The sequence below is a fragment of the Acipenser ruthenus genome, chromosome 38 (genome assembly GCF_902713425.1).
Source record: "Acipenser ruthenus chromosome 38, fAciRut3.2 maternal haplotype, whole genome shotgun sequence".
NCBI lineage: Eukaryota > Metazoa > Chordata > Actinopteri > Acipenseriformes > Acipenseridae > Acipenser > Acipenser ruthenus.
Window position 1 is genome coordinate 5,046,344 of NC_081226.1, and position 19,838 is coordinate 5,066,181.

At 38.7% G+C, this 19,838-nt stretch overlaps 1 protein-coding gene across 7 annotated transcripts in view; it reads left to right on the forward strand.

The window, feature by feature from the left end:
• LOC117434265 (major histocompatibility complex class I-related gene protein-like) overlaps positions 1-19,838 on the forward strand; it is a 33,931-nt gene that overhangs the window by 3,368 nt on the left and 10,725 nt on the right. For 2 of the 7 annotated variants that reach the window (XM_059008903.1, XM_059008905.1), the window contains exons 1-6: positions 392-590; positions 2,858-3,121; positions 4,462-4,743; positions 8,766-9,044; positions 9,861-9,986; positions 19,681-19,707. In XM_059008903.1, coding sequence (XP_058864886.1) covers positions 533-590; positions 2,858-3,121; positions 4,462-4,743; positions 8,766-9,044; positions 9,861-9,986; positions 19,681-19,707 — 1,036 coding nt within the window. In that variant the 5' untranslated portion in view covers positions 392-532. Of the gene's footprint in view, positions 1-390; positions 591-2,857; positions 3,122-4,461; positions 4,744-8,765; positions 9,045-9,860; positions 9,987-17,549; positions 17,619-17,859; positions 17,881-19,680; positions 19,708-19,838 lie in introns of those variants that run through there. The other 5 variants (XM_059008902.1, XM_059008899.1, XM_059008900.1 and 2 more) reach the window with 5 other exon arrangements.

Genomic DNA, 19,838 nt, shown 5'->3' on the forward strand with positions numbered 1-19,838 from the left:
TACCTGCATGGACCTCTCAGAACTGCGTTTCCCATCATCCTCCTGCTCACTGGTAAATCCATCTCGGTTACATATGTGAGCAGGAGGATGATGGGGAATATAGTTCTGAGAGGTCCGTGAAGGTACATGTGAAGCCATCTTAAAGCAGGGAATGCAATTTAAAAGTTTAAAAAAAGTGTTAAGAATGTTAAAAATAAAACACACACACCTTACGTAAACAGTTGTAGCAACACATGGGAACATGTAACACAATAAAATAAACAGGTCCTTATATACCCTTTAAACATACCTCCGTTTGAAACCCTGCCTGAAAGAATCACAACAGAACAGCTCAACCCGTGTGGAATGACTTTGCCTGCATACCAATGACGCGCGGGATGCTCGGATACTGATTGGTGCAAAGTTCTCATTTAGGAAAGTAAGGAAGTTAGGTAGCAGGTTTAGTCGGGCTGGGTGAAGCAGTGACGGAAAGTTCTAAAATAAGGCATTCACAGTTACTTTGACGGTGTTTTCGGCCGGATATAGTATATCCATGATGTTGTGGATTATTTTTGTGTCGTTTTTGAGTATTTTTGAGACGGCCAACTCCGGTAAGTATTATAATTATATCTAATAGGAAGTCATAATAGAAAGTGAAAGTAAATTATTATAACTGAAGAAAAAACATAAAGTATTTAAATTAACACACAGTTTAATGTTTCTTAATATGATTATTGTACAATGATGCATACTATCCTACAGTTTATATATTTATAATTGTAAACTGATTAATATCATACCCTTGTATTATACGGTATGTCTTTATACCTAACGATAATCTTGGATCTTGTTGTTGCTAGGTTTTCACAGACGAGAAGTTATATTTATTAATTTCACAGTTGTCGTTTATAATTTGGTATGCAGTATGTGCTTTATTGTTTATTTACGTAAGTATGTATGTATCTGCTTTGAGTCGTTTTTGTAAAACTATTACCGTAATGCGCCCTCTATGGACACACACGTAATTTTTTACATGCACTTTTTATAATATTGTAGCGTTTTCTCGCAGTGCGCAGGATAGACAAACACAACACGCCGTTTTCAAGTTCAAAGCTTTTTTATTTATGAACTTCTTAGAGCCCACTGCTCTCGCCACTTGCTCTACACCGACCCAATGAGCGTGCAACGACCCGTTTTATAGCTAAGCTCCGCCCCTTTATGTTAATCGGGTGCCAGAGCGAACAGCTAACCCATTGGTCCCCAGCCGCACACCAGGACCAATGGGCACACACAACAAACAGCCTATGACAGGGGCAGCTCGCACAGCCAGAGACAGAGCGAACCCGCAGCTACAGGTAATACAGACAGGGGGGAGAGGAACACAATACAGCGGCAATAACAGACAATAGAAACAAGAGGGAATACAGTACACAAACACAATACACGGATCGTTACACTATGAAGTGTGTTTTTTTCATCAACTAATGCGAAATGCCTTCATTCATTTAGAATTACAGATAAACTTTGTTTAACGGTTTTGAATATACAAAGAACATGGCATATCAACAGTCAACAGTGTACATGGTGGTAACAGTATGCGGGGAAAGAAAGAAAGAAAGAAACGGGAAAGTGAGGAGAGCTGAAGAGTCAGCAGCTACGCGTCATTTATTACAGTGTTAGTGCAGAGCGACATCTCCGATCCCATGAGTGTGTGCAGACCTGCCTTCATAATCTCACAGTTCAGTTTGTTATAAAGCGACACAGCAGCACCTCGAGATAAAGCCAGACGACGACCTTTGGATACCTTTTATATGAAGAGATAAAGTTAAAATAGTAAACAGCTGTAATGAAAACGTCACAAGGTTAATTAATTAAATACATATTACAATTAGAGCGTGTATATATATATATATATATATATATATATATATATATATATATATATATATATATATAAATCCTAATCATTCAGCAAACTCATTTCCATAGGGTACGGGGCACTTAACCGACACACTCAAAAACATAACATTCTACCACATTTCTCATCCTTGACCTTCATTATATTAAATAAGGAAAATAAAACAATTTTGCACTTATTTACAAAATTGTTGTAAAACAAAATACAGCTGTGCCATTATAATACATCCGCAAACCAGGTACCTCTCGCATTAAAGCATAGCGCAGATACCGCATACGGCTCATGTCTTCCCCCGTGCGCGCTACAATACTTTTCCATTCAGAAAATCATATCTTTATGAAAAACTGAGTTTTACTAGATAGAGAAATGAACGATGTGCATAAATAATAGGGGTGTAACGCTACACTGCCACTGTCACCATATGCAGGTTGCGATACAGTATACATTGCACGTAATGGTCCTGATGGGCCACTGTATCATGCAACATAAGATCTAATGATGGACCATGTGTTAAACGACAAAAATTTAATGATAGGGAGAGAATGTAAAACTATAAAACACACTTATTTCTTCATTAAGAAGCCTTTGGTGACGATGCATACCTCTATTGCAATACAATATATTGTGTAAAGAACGCATCTTGATTCATTGATGCACTTTTAATCATTACACCCCTAATAAACAATGAACTAATATAAGAGGAAGAGATCAGAAAACAACAAGTGGAGCGCTCTGCTTTCCTGGTCTCATGGATACCAGGGAGAATGCTGGACTTACCAAGAACAGTACTGACTAAACACAGGGCATTCATATCTGTCAGCAAAGTACTGAACTGAACACTATGCATGAACGAGGCCAAACACTTTCACATAACTAGCATTATAAATACTCTGCCTCATCCCTGTAAAAACGTAACCCTTCTGTCTCCCTATTTCACTGTCTTGTGTTTGGTTTTCTCAGAAACCCACACTCTGAGGTACATCTACACGGCCATGTCCAAACCTGAGGAGGGGTTTCCTGAATTCACAGCCATGGGTCTGCTGGATGACATGCAGATTGATTACTACGACAGCGTCAATCAGAAGAAAGAGTCCAAGCAGACCTGGATGAAGGAAAACATGGCTCCGGATTACTGGGAGAAAGGAACAAAGTCTCGCAAGAGCAAGGAGCAGTGGTTCAAAGTCAACGTCAGGATTCTGGAGAACAGGTTCAATGAAACAAAAAGTGAGAGACACAGAGGATACTTTTTTATTTATTTATATTTAAATATAAACTGATTTGAAAAAAAAGGTTTTCCAGATAAGAAGTGTGTTTATCACTGTGGCCCTGGGATTGTAGTCCGTTGTATCATTATTTATATTCTAGCAAGGCTTTATAAACTACAAATCCCACACTTTGTGCTTTGATCAGTGATCAGTTTCTTATGGTTTGCAAGACCCATTAACTAGAATGGGCTGCTTGATTCAATCAGTGACGGTTCACTTTACTGTTAATCTATATTAAACACAATAACGTGTCACATTATTGATCGTTACACATCTTTGAAGAAAGTCTATAGGGGAATAGGACATACTACCAATTCATTTATTAACCATTTTTTTTATAAATCTTTTATTTAAAGACATGATTTTATTTGCCCAAAGTACTAATTATGATGGTAAGTATAAAAAACAACTGATTCCCCCCCCCGTTAAGTAGGAATTGTAGAACTCTCTGAAAACATGATTTTGCATCTCAAAATCGAACCAGATTTTAGATTCTTGAAACTTGCAGTAACTGATACGGATTTCTAGAGCCTATGCATTGACATCGTCCACAATGGTGATTATCCTGTTGGAACATTTAACTAGTGCTTGTATTCATGATGACCAGGGATCCTAGTTTTCCTCAATTAAAAAAAAAAAAAAAAACATTTTCCAATAAAAAACAATAACAATCTGCGTTATTCCGCATTTAAAATAAAAGGCTAAAATTGAGCCCACCCACCAGCAAACTAATTCCTAGGATCCCTGATGATGACTCAACCCCATCTGTTTTCCAGTTCATTAATTTTCCTCCTTTGAACGAATATTAACATTGGACATTAAGGAAGACGGATAGCATTTTTGTTTCTTGATTTACAGCAGCTCCCGTTAAGGCTCAAGTTCTCATCTGCTTGCAGGTTTCATGCCTTATTGTTGGTGTCAGGAGCTGCATGGCTAATCTGATGAAGAGGAGCGACGACAGTGTTGTTGAGAGCTGGTTTTTTGGTGTTTGTTTGTTAAAAAAAAGAGTTATTTCCTCATTCATAGTCGCATCCTAAAATATATCACTGCAGTACACTTTTATCATTCAATTCATGGAACAGGAAAGCGTGTTTTTTATTGTACTTGTTCTGTATATAGAGTTATTTTTTTCATCCTTCTGCTGCACACCACCCACGACATTAATACTGTATGTCAGGGCATTTACCGCAGTGCATCATCTTGTTATGCACAACACAAGAGCCCGGCTGCATGTTTTTTGCTTGTGAGTGCACGCGTCGGGTGTTAATGCTCAGACAAGCCTGTTCTCTCTGATTTCAGGACCACACGTTCTGCAGTGGATGCACGGCTGTACGCTGGACGAGGACAACAATAAAAAGGTTCAGGGGTACGACCAGTACAGCTACGATGGGAATGACTTCCTGTCCTTTGACAAGAATCACCTGCAGTGGGTGGCCCCCATGCAGCCAGCCGTCGCGACCAAACTAAAATGGGACGGCGAGAAAATCCTGAACCAGTACACCAAGGGTTACCTGGAGAACGAGTGCATTGACTGGCTTAAGAAGTTCCTGGGCTACGGAGAAAGGGATATCCATCGCTCTGGTAAGAGACCACGCAGTCATGCATAACACTACAGAGGTGATCCCAGGCTTCCTGAGGAAAGGGGAAAGGCTAGTCTATAGTGTGTTATCTTTACTGTATAATCACTGCAATAGGTGCCAGCACGTATACAGGGTGGGTGCGCTTACCTGCGTGACAACAGCATGGCCTCATGTGCAGCAGGAGTCGGACGAGAATGAAATCAAAGTGAAAATCCAACAAAAATTAAATTTTCATGCTGTTTTTTTTTTTTCATGCTTGTGACGGGGAGCCCCGCCCCTTTATATATTGTGCGCTATTTTTGTGATTTATTTTGTGTTATTGATTTTTTATTATATATATATATGTGTGTGTGCGTGTGTGTGTTTTGTGCGGACTGCGAAAGCCGATATTGTTTGTTATTGTTTTATATACATATTTTAAACCTCGTGAGGATGCATGACTGATCAGCTACTGATTTATTTAACTAGCTGACAGTCACGCATCCTTACTAAACTCGTCCAGACTATGGCCAAGAGGTAATAAGATAATTAATTAATAGCTAGTTAACCCCTCGGCCAGAATATAGAAGCCTGCAGCTGTCTGCGCTCAGGAGGAGAGTGTACAGAGGCGAGACGTGATTTGTGAAGTAAGGGAAAAACAATTGCTATATACCAATACCATTTGTCAGCAGCAATGGGAGCTTTTGTACGTGGTCATAGGAGCATGGGCTAATTTGTTAAACCAAAAGTAACCTTTTATATAGTGATATACGGTAACCCACTAACACCACCTAGCCCCCCAGGAACCCAGGAAGCTGCCCGGGGGGGGGGAGGGTTAGGTCGGCCAGGGTGTCCTCGGCTCACTGCGCATCAGCGACCCCTGCAGTGTGGCCGGGCGCCTGCGGGCTTGCCTGTAAGATTCCCAGAGCTGCGTTGTACTCCGACGCTGTAGTTCTGAACTGGCTGCACGGTGAGTCTCCAGTGTGTAAAGAAGCGGTCGGCTGACGGCACACGCTTCGGAGGACAGCGTGTGTTTGTCTTCGCTGCTCCCAAGTCAGCGCGGGGGTGGTAGCGGAGAGCTGAGCCTAAAAATACTTGGATATGCCAAATTGGGAGAAAATAATAAATAATTGGCGACTACTAAATAAAAAAAAAAAAATTGACCTTCAATTTGGAGCCTGCTACAAAGAACCCTGAGCAGTATGCCTGTGGGGGTTGCAATCTAACCTGTGCATTGCTAATCTAACCTGTGCATTAACACTAGAAGCACTGGAATTTCGAACCACCTAGAAGCGCCAAACCGGTAATTTTAACCGGTAGCTTTTTAAACAGCTGTAATATAATAATGAAAGACAAACGATTGTATAAATCTCAAAAGTTTTATTTATGAACATCATAGCAGAAACACCATATTTAAATGGAAAAGAAAACATAATTTTTTTTTTTTTCAAAGGAGCAGTACAAAACAAGAAAGACTTAAGTAAAACAGTAATAAAATAAACATTTGATCAGTAACTACAGTCAAGCCTGTATTAAGAGACCACTCAAGGGACAGTCTAATAGTGGCCTCTTAACACAGGTGGTCTCTTAAAAGAGGGCCCATAACTTATGATATTTATATTTGTCTCTGACATGCTTTCCTGTAATTATGTATGTCTTACATACACTGTAAAAGCCAGAAGATGTAATATGAACAAAAGGAAGTATGTAATTTAATAACATTCATTTAGATAATGCATTTACAAAACAAATTATTTTGTGAAAGTAATGAATGCTTGCCGGTCTCAGGTCACACAAAATGTTTTAAATCCTTTGCAAATTTCAGTGCCTGTGTCTGCCTTTCAAGTATGTGTTGATTCATTGCATCCTGAAACCAACGCCAGCATAAGCATACGATCTTTTTCAATTACCGTGCACATTGTTTTCATACTCTTATAAGTATGGCTTGAATTTTTCAGTGTTTGTTTTCCTTTTAACGGGTTGCCTTTAAGTCTTAAGCCGCTACATCCTAATTATGAGAACATTCTGTTAAATTAGTGGGAAAGAACAACACAACACGAAACTGACCCATTTGAAGCTACCTAGTTCCCAGGCAAATGCGAGAACGAAATGCAAGTTAAAGTAGCATCTGGGGGAAGTGATTAATGTCATTGCTTGCTCTTGTGTTCAAATAATGAAGAAGGTAAAACAGAATCAGCAAGTCAATCAGGACATCACAGTAAAAAGAAGTGACTTTGTTTAGTAATTAACCCTTTGCGGTCCATTTATTAACTGCGCGTCAGGCACGCCAGGTCTAATTAATTTTCACACGCGCAGTTAATTTTATACGCGCTGTTTAAAAGTATTTTTTTTCACAGTCAAACGGGTTTAAATGGCCCTGCATATCAACAAAGCACTCAGTAGGCATCTCCAGCACCGCCCCACCCTTTTGTTTGCTATAGCGTTCACCTATGTAAGAAATAAATAATAATAATAATAATAGTCGTACATACCGATCGATCATCTCCGGATCACTCGTTTTATCACCAAACTCCTCAATAATGCGATCCAAGTCATTATTTTATTACTATAACATCTGAAAAAAGCTCTACAAATGTCCATGATAGTCTCTGTGCGCTGACGCACTCAGCCAGCTTGTTTACTATGAACGCCCCGTTATCTGATACCTGATACCATGTATGACTATTCATGAGATACGCTTTGTTTTTTTTTTTTGTTTTTTTCGACTTGTCTCGGCTCCTGTCGCTCCCACTCGGCAATTGAATGGTTTTCTCGGCTTTTTCCGGAGAAAAAACGACTAAACACCCGTTTATTGCGTTGCTATAATGATGTCGGACCCAGTCCGACAAAGGACCTGTGAGGAATAATTGCAATGTCGGACCCAGTCCGACAATGGACCGCAAAGGGTTAACAGTTTAATTAAGATATTGAATTGGCTGAAAACATGGTCACGTGAACAAAAATAAAAACCTAAAACTTCAAGCCCTAGTTCTTTCCGTTGCAAAATGCTGTATCTGTGTCTTTCTAGTGCCAAATTCTTCAGCAGTTTTTCTGGCACTTACGGACATTACAAGTTTAATAACTTTAATTCTGTCATCTAGGGAGGACCTTTTGTTTCTCCACGTTTTCTCTCTTCCTTTACAAGAAAGCGCTTTTGTTTTATTGATTACTGATAAAAGACCACTAAGATGGTTACCTTATTCCTTTGAATTTAGGACGTACCACTTAAAACCATCTTTTCTTATAACAATAGCCCTGTGTAAGGGTGCTTAATACAGGTTTGAGTCCGTTGCTGGGTAAGAGAATTGTGGTCGCTGGTCTTGTTAGACAGGTGGTCGCTTAATACAGTTAAATAAAAGCACAAATATCATTGGGAGGAATTTAAAGTGGTCGCTTAGACCAGGCGATCACTAAATAAAGGTGGTCGCATGAGCAGGTTTGACTGTATTTTGTAACGGGTCTCTACATACGAAATTGTATAAACATTTTATTTGTATGTTAAAATAACATCAAAGGGTCTTTTTTTGTTCAAACAGTATATAATGCACTACTTTAAAACATAAATATGAACCATTTACATAACGTATTTATTTAGCCTGCATACTTGCCAGCTTTCTAACCTGTACAGTCCACACACAATACTTGCTAATCTAACCTGTGCATTGCTAATCTAACCTGTGCATTGCTAATCTATCCTGTGCATTGCTAATCTATCCTGTGCATTGCTAATCTATCCTGTGCATTGCTAATCTAACCTGTGCATTGCTAATCTATCCTGTGCATTGCTAATCTAACCTGTGCATTGCTAATCTATCCTGTGCATCGCTAATCTATCCTGTGCATTGCTAATCTATCCTGTGCATTGCTAATCTAACCTGTGCATTGCTAATCTATCCTGTGCATTGCTAATCTATCCTGTGCATTGCTAATCTAACCTGTGCATTGCTGATCTAACCTGTACATTGCTCATCTAACCTGTGCATTGCTCATCTAACCTGTGCATTTTTAATCTAACCTCTGCATTGTTTTTCTCTTGATGAACAGTCAAGCCTGCAGTAACAGTTTTTGCGAAACCAGGCAAAAATAAAGAGAGTCTAACTCTCACCTGCATGGCTACGGGCTTCTACCCCAAGACAATCCACATTCACTGGAACAAGGACAAGCAGAGGGTGGGTGAGGAGATGAATTCCACTTGGGCCCTGCCTAACAACGACAACACCTTCCAGCTGAGATCGAGTTTGGAGATCGACCCAGTGGAGGGCAAGGGATACTCCTGTGTAGTGCTGCACGGCAGCTTACGAGAACCGCTCTTTACACACTGGGGTAAGAGACAACAGTTAGAGTTGCAATGCATTTTAAATAGTTGAAAACTGTAAGTGAGGCAGCGAATTTCAGAACGCTGTGTGTGACTGATCAGCCGTTTAGCTTCTGTGCTTTTATCAGTCACTGTCAACCGGGGACATGGCTTCTTACTGCGGTTTTAAACTATTAAACCATTCTTAATTTTATATTTTACTGTTTTGTTTATTTTAAAATTGTTTCTGCATACGTCATCCAGTTGTAGTGGTTTACAGTGTATCAGTACTGTATTCTACAAAAGATGAAACCTGGAAAAAAAAAAAGTTAAATGCAAGATTCGCACTTTAGATATTTTTGATTAATTAAACACCTAGTAAAATATTGTATAATTGTTTGCCATTTAAACTGTTTAAACCAGTTATTCTTTGTGTGACTTGGTGTCCCAGAATGTGTGAATGTAGCCCAGTCCATACAGGTTTGGACAGTACAGTGTCATTTACTGCAGTTGGTGTAACAGCCCTTATAAAAGTTTCCCATAGTAACAGCAAAGTGTAATAAAGCACAGTTAAAACATGGTACAGAATAGCGAGGTATGGTAAAGCATATTAATAAGCATAACAAACCATGGTAAACTATGGTAAATGCATAGTATAACCACAGGAAAAGTATGGGAAAACTGAAAATAATTTGCAGAAATACAGTGGTAAAGTTCTAAAGGGAGTTTGTGTGTGTGTGTGTGTGTGTGTGTGTCAGTGTGTGTGTGTGTGTCAGTGTGTGTGTGTGTGTGTGTGTGTGTGCCTGACTGACCTTGTCCCTCTTTGTGCGTTTTGTTTTTCGAAGATGGAGTCGTGCCTGGTGAGGTGACCTCGATTGGGATAATCTTGGGAGTTTCGATTGTTCTTGTTGTTGTTGCTGTTGTTGCTGTTGTTGTTAGTGTGGCCGTCTTCATCTACAAGAGGAGATCTGGTAAGAGTAATTGGTAGACAGAAATAGAAGGGAGAGAGAAAAACATTGATCAATAAGAACAAAGACTGACACAATAAAACATTTTAAAATAATGAAGTAATAATAAAATAATAACCATTAGGATTTCAGATGGAAATAGCAGTTTGATTCATTCCTGGATTTACTGAGTTTAATTAAATCAAGCTTGTATTAAAACCTGGAATGGGTGAAACTGCTGGGCAATAGGAGTCTTATTTCCATCCCTGCGATCTAAAAAAATGTTTCATTTTTTCTCTCATTAGTGTTTAAACTCTTAACCCAGTCATTGTAGTAAAAGGTTATATAGATAAAAAAGAGATAAGTAGCTGGTGGAGACTCTGAATTTATTATTTAAAAAATATTTTGTCTTTACATACACACCTTGCAGAAAATCTACTGGTGGAAACTATATAGCACTGGAGCAGTAATAATTACGTGATGACTAAAGATGGACCATTAGGATTTAACCCTTTGCTAAGTGAATATGAACGCTTTGTGTTTAAGTGCTTCTAGTTTTGGAACCTTAAACCCCAATACATCTACAGAAAGGCATTATGTAGATCTTTCCAGTGATATAATTTATTTTGTTGTGGCATCTGTTATATTTTTCATATGAGCTACACCTCCCAAAAAATGTAAAATATCAAATATTTTTAACCCTGTTTGAGATACAATTATATTTATTTAAGTATAAAAATAAAGAAACAACACAAGATATTAAGTAAAAAAAATATTTATTTAAAAAAGAAACAAATTAGACACAACTTGATATGAAGTTTTTTATTATCAAAACTAGAAGAAATAAAATCAGACTGAAAACCTTTTATAGCAAAACATTTAGAACAAGAACATAAGAAAGTTTTCAAACGAGAGGAGACCATTTGGTCCGTCTTGCTCATTTGGTTGTTAGTAGCTTATTGATCCCTGATTTATATTTTATAACACAACAAATAACGTTTTATGCAATAAGAAAACAGCGCGGCATTAGGAGCATGCAGTGGATTAGAAACAGAAGGTATAGAGGGAGGAATGCAGTGACGACATTTCTTCATGAAAGGATACGCAGGTGCAGGAGCTGTAAAAGAGAAGCTAACCACCAAAAAATAGTTAGAAATGTGTCCAGAGGTCAGGGACATGCAAAAAGTAGAGGGAACAGGAGCAGCTGCAAAGGGAAATTGGGGGTAAGAAAACACTTGCAGAACAGGATACCGATGTATAGTGTTGTGTCGTATACTTACCCTGCAGTTGAAGTGCTGGGCTGGGGCTCCTCGAGGTCCTCTTCCATGGCATCCATGCCTTAGTGGTCCTCCACAAGGAGGATCTCGATCTCCTCCTCAGGCAGGGCCTGATTCTTGTCTCCATCCATATCCTGGCACCAATTAATAATGATAATTGTCTATCCATTTTCACACACACAGAAAGAAAGTAAATTAAAAATAATAATAAAAAAATAAAAGTTAAATAATAATACTGGCTACAGCTAAATAATGACACATACACAAAGAAAGTAAATGGAAACTAATAATAATGACTAAAGCTAAATAACATCTCTGTCCTTTACACACATACACAAAGTAAAAGTAAACTAATAATAAAATACATAGCTAAATATTAATAATAATAATAATAATAATAATAATAATAATAATAATAATAATAATAATAATAACTACAGCTAAATGATGTATCTTTGTCTGAAAACATAGGAAAATGTAAACAAATAATAAAATACATAGCTAATAAATATTAAATATCTAATTATGCATCACATGTATTTGCCCCAGTCAATCTCCTGAGGAGAAGCAAGTTCAAAAAAGGGAAAAAAATCTAAAATAGCAACGTATATAAATAAAAGTATATTATAAGTTAGCCCTTCTCAGCAAACACATGACACAGCGAGAGAGAAAAAACACTGCAGATTTAATAATAATAATAATAATAATATAAAGTTTAAAATAACATTTAAAAACATGACTAATTATTTCAAGTACTTACAGTTTATATGATGTGTTGATTAGCACTCTTGGAATTGTAAAACCGGAGATACAGGACATTCGACTCAGCTGTGCACTAGTGTCATAATGGCGCTGGCAGTGACTCGTCCTTGTAATCAAAATATTTTATGTCCCACCCACCCTAGCCCTAAACCAATGGCATGGCTACGACCCACACAAAAAAACAAGATTGCTGGTTGGTAGCTTATTGATCCCAGAATCTCATCAAGCAGCTTCTTGAAGGATCCCAGGACGTCAGCTTCAACAACATTACTGGGGAGTTGGTTCCAGACTCCCACAATTCTCTGTGTAAAAAAGTGCCTCCTATTTTCTGTTCTGAATGCCCCTTTATCTAATCTCCATTTGTGACCCCTGGTCCTTGTTTCTTTTTTCAGGTTGAAAAAGTTTCCTGGGTCAACATTGTCAATACCTTTTTAGAATTTTTATTGCTTGAGTCAAATCGCCACGTAGTCTTCTTTGTTCAAGACTGAATAGATTCAATTCTTTTAGCCTGTCTGCATACGACATACCTTTTAAACTCGGGATAATTCTGGTCGCTCTTCTTTGCACTCTTTCTAGAGCAGCAATATCCATTTTGTAACGAGGTGACCAGAACTGAACACAATATCCTAGATTAGGTCTTACTAATTAATTGTAAAGTTTTAACATTACTTCCCTTGATTTTAATTCAACACTTTTCACCTTTTTTTTATAGCTTCCTACATTGCCTAGATCAGGGGTCTCCAACCCTGGCCCTGTAGAGCCACTATCCAGCAGGTTTTATAGGTCTTTACGTCATCCTTGGTCTTTTTCATAGATTCCTTCTTCAATTTCAGTACAGTGCCTTGCGAAAGTATTTGGCCCCCTTGAACTTTGCGACCTTTTGCCACATTTCAGGCTTCAAACATAAAGATATGAAACTGTAATTTTTTGTGAAGAATCAACAACAAGTGGGACACAATCATGAAGTGGAACGAAATTTATTGGATATTTCAAACTTTTTTAACAAATAAAAAACTGAAAAATTGGGCGTGCAAAATTATTCAGCCCCTTTACTTTCAGTGCAGCAAACTCTCTCCAGAAGTTCAGTGAGGATCTCTGAATGATCCAATGTTGACCTAAATGACTAATGATGATAAATAGAATCCACCTGTGTGTAATCAAGTCTCCGTATAAATGCACCTGCACTGTGATAGTCTCAGAGGTCCGTTTAAAGCGCAGAGAGCATCATGAAGAACAAGGAACACACCAGGCAGGTCCGAGATACTGTTGTGGAGAAGTTTAAAGCCGGATTTGGATACAAAAAGATTTCCCAAGCTTTAAACATCCCAAGGAGCACTGTGCAAGCGATAATATTGAAATGGAAGGAGTATCAGACCACTGCAAATCTACCAAGACCTGGCCGTCCCTCTAAACTTTCAGCTCATACAAGGAGAAGACTGATCAGAGATGCAGCCAAGAGGCCCATGATCACTCTGGATGAACTGCAGAGATCTACAGCTGAGGTGGGAGACTCTGTCCATAGGACAACAATCAGTCGTATACTGCACAAATCTGGCCTTTATGGAAGAGTGGCAAGAAGAAAGCCATTTCTTAAAGATATCCATAAAAAGTGTCGTTTACAGTTTGCCACAAGCCACCTGGGAGACACACCAAACGTGGAAGAAGGTGCTCTGGTCAGATGAAACCAAAATCGAACTTTTTGGCAACAATGCAAAACGTTATGTTTGGCGTAAAAGCAACACAGCTCATCACCCTGAACACACCATCCCCACTGTCAAACATGGTGGTGGCAGCATCATGGTTTGGGCCTGCTTTTCTTCAGCAGGGACAGGGAAGATGGTTAAAATTGATGGGAAGATGGATGGAGCCAAATACAGGACCATTCTGGAAGAAAACCTGATGGAGTCTGCAAAAGACCTGAGACTGGGACGGAGATTTGTCTTCCAACAAGACAATGATCCAAAACATAAAGCAAAATCTACAATGGAATGGTTCACAAATAAACATATCCAGGTGTTAGAATGGCCAAGTCAAAGTCCAGACCTGAATCCAATCGAGAATCTGTGGAAAGAACTGAAAACTGCTGTTCACAAATGCTCTCCATCCAACCTCACTGAGCTCGAGCTGTTTTGCAAGGAGGAATGGGCAAAAATTTCAGTCTCTCGATGTGCAAAACTGATAGAGACATACCCCAAGCGACTTACAGCTGTAATCGCAGCAAAAGGTGGCGCTACAAAGTATTAACTTAAGGGGGCTGAATAATTTTGCACGCCCAATTTTTCAGTTTTTTATTTGTTAAAAAAGTTTGAAATATCCAATAAATTTCGTTCCACTTCATGATTGTGTCCCACTTGTTGTTGATTCTTCACAAAAAATTACAGTTTCATATCTTTATGTTTGAAGCCTGAAATGTGGCAAAAGGTCGCAAAGTTCAAGGGGGCCGAATACTTTCGCAAGGCACTGTATCTCCCATATGATATTTATAATGCACATTTTTATTGCCTGCATGCAGTACCTTACACTATTTTTGTGTCGTCTGCAAATTTAACAAGTTTGCTTACTATACCAGAATCTAAATCATTAATGTAGATTAGGAATAGCAGAGGACCTAATACTGATCCCTGTGGTTCACCACTGGTTACCTCGCTCCATTTTGAAGTTTCTCCTCTAATCAGTACTTTCTGTTTTCTACATGTTAACCACTCCCTAATCCATGTACATGCATTTCCTTGAATGTGGGGCATGTTGTCCGTGCCCTTCTTTGTAAAAACCTTTGAAAAGTAATCATTTAATATATTTGCAATTTTTTTTCTTTGCCTATGATTTTGCCATTTGTGTCTCTTAGACATTTAACCTCTTTGAATGTTCTCTTGCTGTTATAATGTTTTGCGCCTCTAGTACAACATTTATGAAAAATAGCCATTCTTTTTCTGTGGATGTTTTCTCTATTTTACTCCAATCTACTTCTGTTAGTCTCTCTTTCATGCCCTCACAGTTGGCCTTTGTAAACCTTCGCTTTAGTCATTACTTTTTGGGTTTTAAAAATCCCCCTCTAGTCGGTGTATTGACAAATTGCGTTAGGAAGCAGTCATTTGTCATTTCAACCATTTCAATTTCGTCTGTCTTGCTCCCCACCAGGTTTTCCCATTTTATATGGGGGAAGTTGAAATCCCCCATTAGTATGGCTTCTCCTTTTCTACACACATTTCTGATATTGTATAACAGATTATTTTGCTCGGTGCCTGAATTTGGCAGTCTATAGCATGCCCCTATTATTATGCCCTTTGAATTTTTGTCCATTATTCTGACCCATATTGATTCTGCGTTGTTTTTTCTTCCATATTTAACACCTGGACTTCAAGAATATTTTTGATGTATAGCGCTACCCCTCTGCCTCTTCTGTCTTTCCTATATAGTGTATACCCACTAATATTATATTCATCTCCATCACTCTCAGATAACCAGGTTTTGTAACACCTATCACATCGTAGTTACTTGTTGGTGCAGTAGCTTCAGGTTCTAACATTTTGTTTCTGAGACTTCTAGCATTTAGATAAATACATTTAATGGCTATCTTACCTGAGTTGTTGCCCTTGTTTTGATGTGGTCTCCCTTCTGTTTTTTTGTTTTCTCCCCCCTTCCTTTCTTGTTTAAATGCTTCTGAAGCTCCTCGAGGATCCTTTTTCAGAGTAGATTGGTTCCCTTTTTATTTAAGTGCAGTCCGTCCCGCCTATATAGATAGTCCTTGTTGTAGAATGTGCTCCAATGTTCAAGGAAGATGAAGCCTTCCTGTGTGCACCACGATTTCAGCCATGCATTTAGATTATTTATTTCCAGCTGTCCGTATGGTCCTTTGCAAGGTGGCGACAGTATCCCAGAAAATACCACAGTTATGATCGTTTTTAAAGCGCGTCGGCAGCAAGGGGTTAAGATGAACTTTAGTACAATTTTAAATAAAGAAAGAAGTACACTAGAACAAATAAAATGAACTGAAGTGTGCTTTTCTATTAGCAGATCATGTGTGCTTGCCATGAGTATGTCCAGAACTGTATTAGTAGTAGGGCTGCAACGAAGGGTACATTTTGACCTTCAAAGGTTCGGAACACATTACCGAAGGAAGGTTTGAACCTTCGATGGTACTCATTTGCATAATTTACTGTTGACGTCACCATAAATACTTTATATTTGATTGAAAATCCTATTTTACGGGTAATCCATATAAATGGAATAAAACATTCACATATACTTTAAAAATATATTGTATAGAACAGTAATCATGTTTTTATAATTTAAATAAATATACATGTTGTTTATGTGCACATAATTGATGCTGCTTGCAATAAATACAGTAAGCTTGCACTGCAGCATCACCTTATTGTGGCCATTTAAAAGAACTGCAGCGGTAGGCAGGTGACGGAATCTAAAACATGAAGCCACTCTGCCTGCGGGAACCGCGGTTCGTTACAATACGAACTTACGCTTGTCAAGTGACCCGGAGATTGGATGTACCGCCTTGGTACGTCAACAGTCACTTGCACAGTCTGCATTCAACTTTTTGTTTTGGTCGTCAGCAGAAGGGTTTCAGGACATTTCTTTCAATACAGCTTACGCTATACAATGCTTTGCTGTCGAGATGGCGAATGAAGAAATTAAAGCTTTGCCTCTGGATAACACAAGCTGGAGGGGGGAGGGGTGGATGGTGCTCAGTTTTCTAAATTAAACTGATTAATGTTAGTGTATATTTTGTATGTTTCAAACATATTCTACCATAGCACTTCTCTTGCACTGTCTTGTACACTAGATATTCAGTACATATTTTACTGAGGCACTACAGCTGCTATAGGTACCCCCCCCCCACCCCCCCAGTGCTTTGGCATACTATACCCTGCACCATACACGGCAGCGGCGTCGTATAGAGTTATAGTAGATTTTAATACATCAACTTTTGTTTAAGTAATATGCATTATACTAATCAAAAGATCGAATTTTGCATGCGAGTTACATTTAATGTGTGATTTTATAGTATTCACACATTGTCAAACGGTTTCTGTTAACAGAGAAAAAGTAAAAAACGTACAGTACATGAATACAACCTGACGAACCTTCAAAGGTTTAGAACTAACTTTGAATTTCTGGCTAGCAAACAAACCTTTGACCACAGCCCTAATTAGTAGCTGTTTTTTGGGGGGAACTCTTTGTTGTAATCTTGTGAAACTGTGCTGCTTGTTCTGTTCCCACACCACTATGAGGGTGTTTACAAATGATCAGAGTCACGCAGTTCATAGAAACAAACCGCTCATCCAAATCAACAGGTTAAGCAGGCTGCTGGAAATTAGAGTGTTCTCATAAGACACCCCTACATACTTCTAGTAGGAAGTGTAATTATTAAAAAATATCAAATAAATAGCTTGTACTGTTATACCCAGAGTTGATATTGTATAAAGGCACACTTGTATCTCCTGGCAATTGAAATGCATATTCCTAGCGATGGAGACAGATTAACCTGAGCAGTTAATGTGAATAATATTTTCTTATTTTGTCTTTTCAGGGAATGCAGGCCCCAGAAGAAATATTGTTTCTCTTGTAGCACCAATAAGCAATGTTGCTCAGCCTGCAGGTACGAGTATTTCACCACTTATGTCTTATTTGGGGAAAATGTGTTTGATTTGGGAGAATGTTATTGATTTCACCATTTTTATTTCATTGGAAATAAATTGATACTTAAATAGGTCCTGATTGAGGCATTACATTGTCTATGAGAAGATATTTACATAGATTCCTGAATGAAATAAGAAATGAAATTGGTGTGAACCAACATTTTGCGTTAATGTTTAAAAACTCCTGTTTTGTCTTCACAGCCCAGTCTTTGCTTGCCAGTGGTAAGTGTCACGGTCGTGTTTGTTGTTTTCAATTACAGACTTTCAATTACATCTGTATTATGAGGATAAACTGATCAAGTTGATTCAGTCCAATAACTGTTATCATTTTTTTTCTATTTTATTGTAAATAGATAAATGTTAAAATATTCCTTAAAACACATCCAGTGGTGAAATGCTGTCGGTACTCATTTTAAGACTTATTTTAATGCCGTTGTCATGGGGAAAAAGGGGAGGGTTCGATGGAAATTCAATGAAGATTACAGGACCGAAACGTCATTAGTTATTTTTCAAATACATAAACAAAGGGCGCTTTGTTTGTTTATCTATCTAGGTGTGTGGAAGGGTGGTGGGCAGTTCACTGACACACACGAGACAAAACTTTATTTGTAACGCTGCTCAGGCGCACTGATTTATTTTTACCTGCAGAGGGCGCTGTTGTCCGTGGCCGGAATACTGACAATAGTAATCAGGACCACAAGGTTACCAATACTGGTGTACAGTCCAGTGCACATACAAGTGCTCAAAATAATAATGAAAACAAAAGGCACAAAGAAAAAGGGAAAACAAAACACTGCTAACAAAACTACAAAATAAAGGTGCTGCACTCTGCAGCGTTTCCCCGACCGTCGCTACCTGCACGGTCCGGATCTCCGTCCTACACTCCACCGTTCCCTCAGACTACGGTCTATACTTTGGGGGCCTGTCCACGGTTTCTCTGCTACCCTATATTTCTTTTCTTATTTTTATTGTTCTCTGGCCATTCTAGGTCCGGCAATAGAACTTCCGCTCGCTCGTTTGTGGTCCTATAGGGAACAACAGAGCGTTATTTTATAGGCCCAGCAATCCCCCAAGGCCCGCCTCCCAACCATTCAGAGAGAGGGAGAGACCACACCTTCTCCCAACCTCTCCGTGTCATTGCCATGACTGACAGGCGGATCTTACAGGGTTTCTGCCCTCTTCCTGCAGAACCATGCATGCGCCAGACAGTCAGCACAGATCTCTCCTGTAACAAGGTGTAAAGTAAATTCATATTTCATTTATTATATTCAGGAGATCGATCTCACTGTTCAAATATGTTTTTTTTTCTTCTAATTCTTCAACAAATTTTAGCAAAAAATAACTATATATAAAATAAAAAAAACTAAATTTTTAGTTATATTTTTTTACTGATAACAATAATAATAAATAATAGTAATTAATATAGTGCCTTTGACAATAAAAAAATTGCTGCAAAGTCCTTCACATGAATAAAAACATTGACAAATATCAATATATTAATATACAGAGTGTTCAACAATTAAAGTTCACAGATAGAAAATGGCAATTGATGTGTGTGAACCCTCCCTTTTAAATTTGTGCACAGTATAGGGGATATCTACTTTTTTTCAAGCTCTACCAATTTCCTGTGACACAGGTCCTTGATCCCAAGACTAAAGCCCCTTTCACACTGGCATGCTCTACCTGGGTTGATTGTTTCAATGTTCAGCGCTGGGGATCAGTGTCACTGACAGGCTTGTTGTTCAGTGTCCAGCGCTGGGGATCAGTGTCACTGACAGGCTTGTTGTTCAGTGTCCAGCGCTGGGGATCAGTGTCACTGACAGGCTTGTTGTTCAGTGTCCAGCGCTGGGGATCAGTGTCACTGACAGGCTTGTTGTTCAGTGTCCAGTGCTGGGGATCAGTGTCACTGACAGGCTTGTTGTTCAGTGTCCAGCGCTGGGGATCAGTGTCACTGACAGGCTTGTTGTTCAGTGTCCAGCGCTGGGGATCAGTGTCACTGACAGGCTTGTTGTCTCTTTACAGATGTGGCTGTCCCCGTGGATCCTAATAGTAAATATGCAGTCATGTGTGTGTCTTCATTACCAGGAATATTGTATCTTAAGTGTTGTGTTTTTTTGTTTTTTTTTTCTTCTTAAAATATAAATATCCCATACTACACTTGTGGGATTGCTCATTAGAGT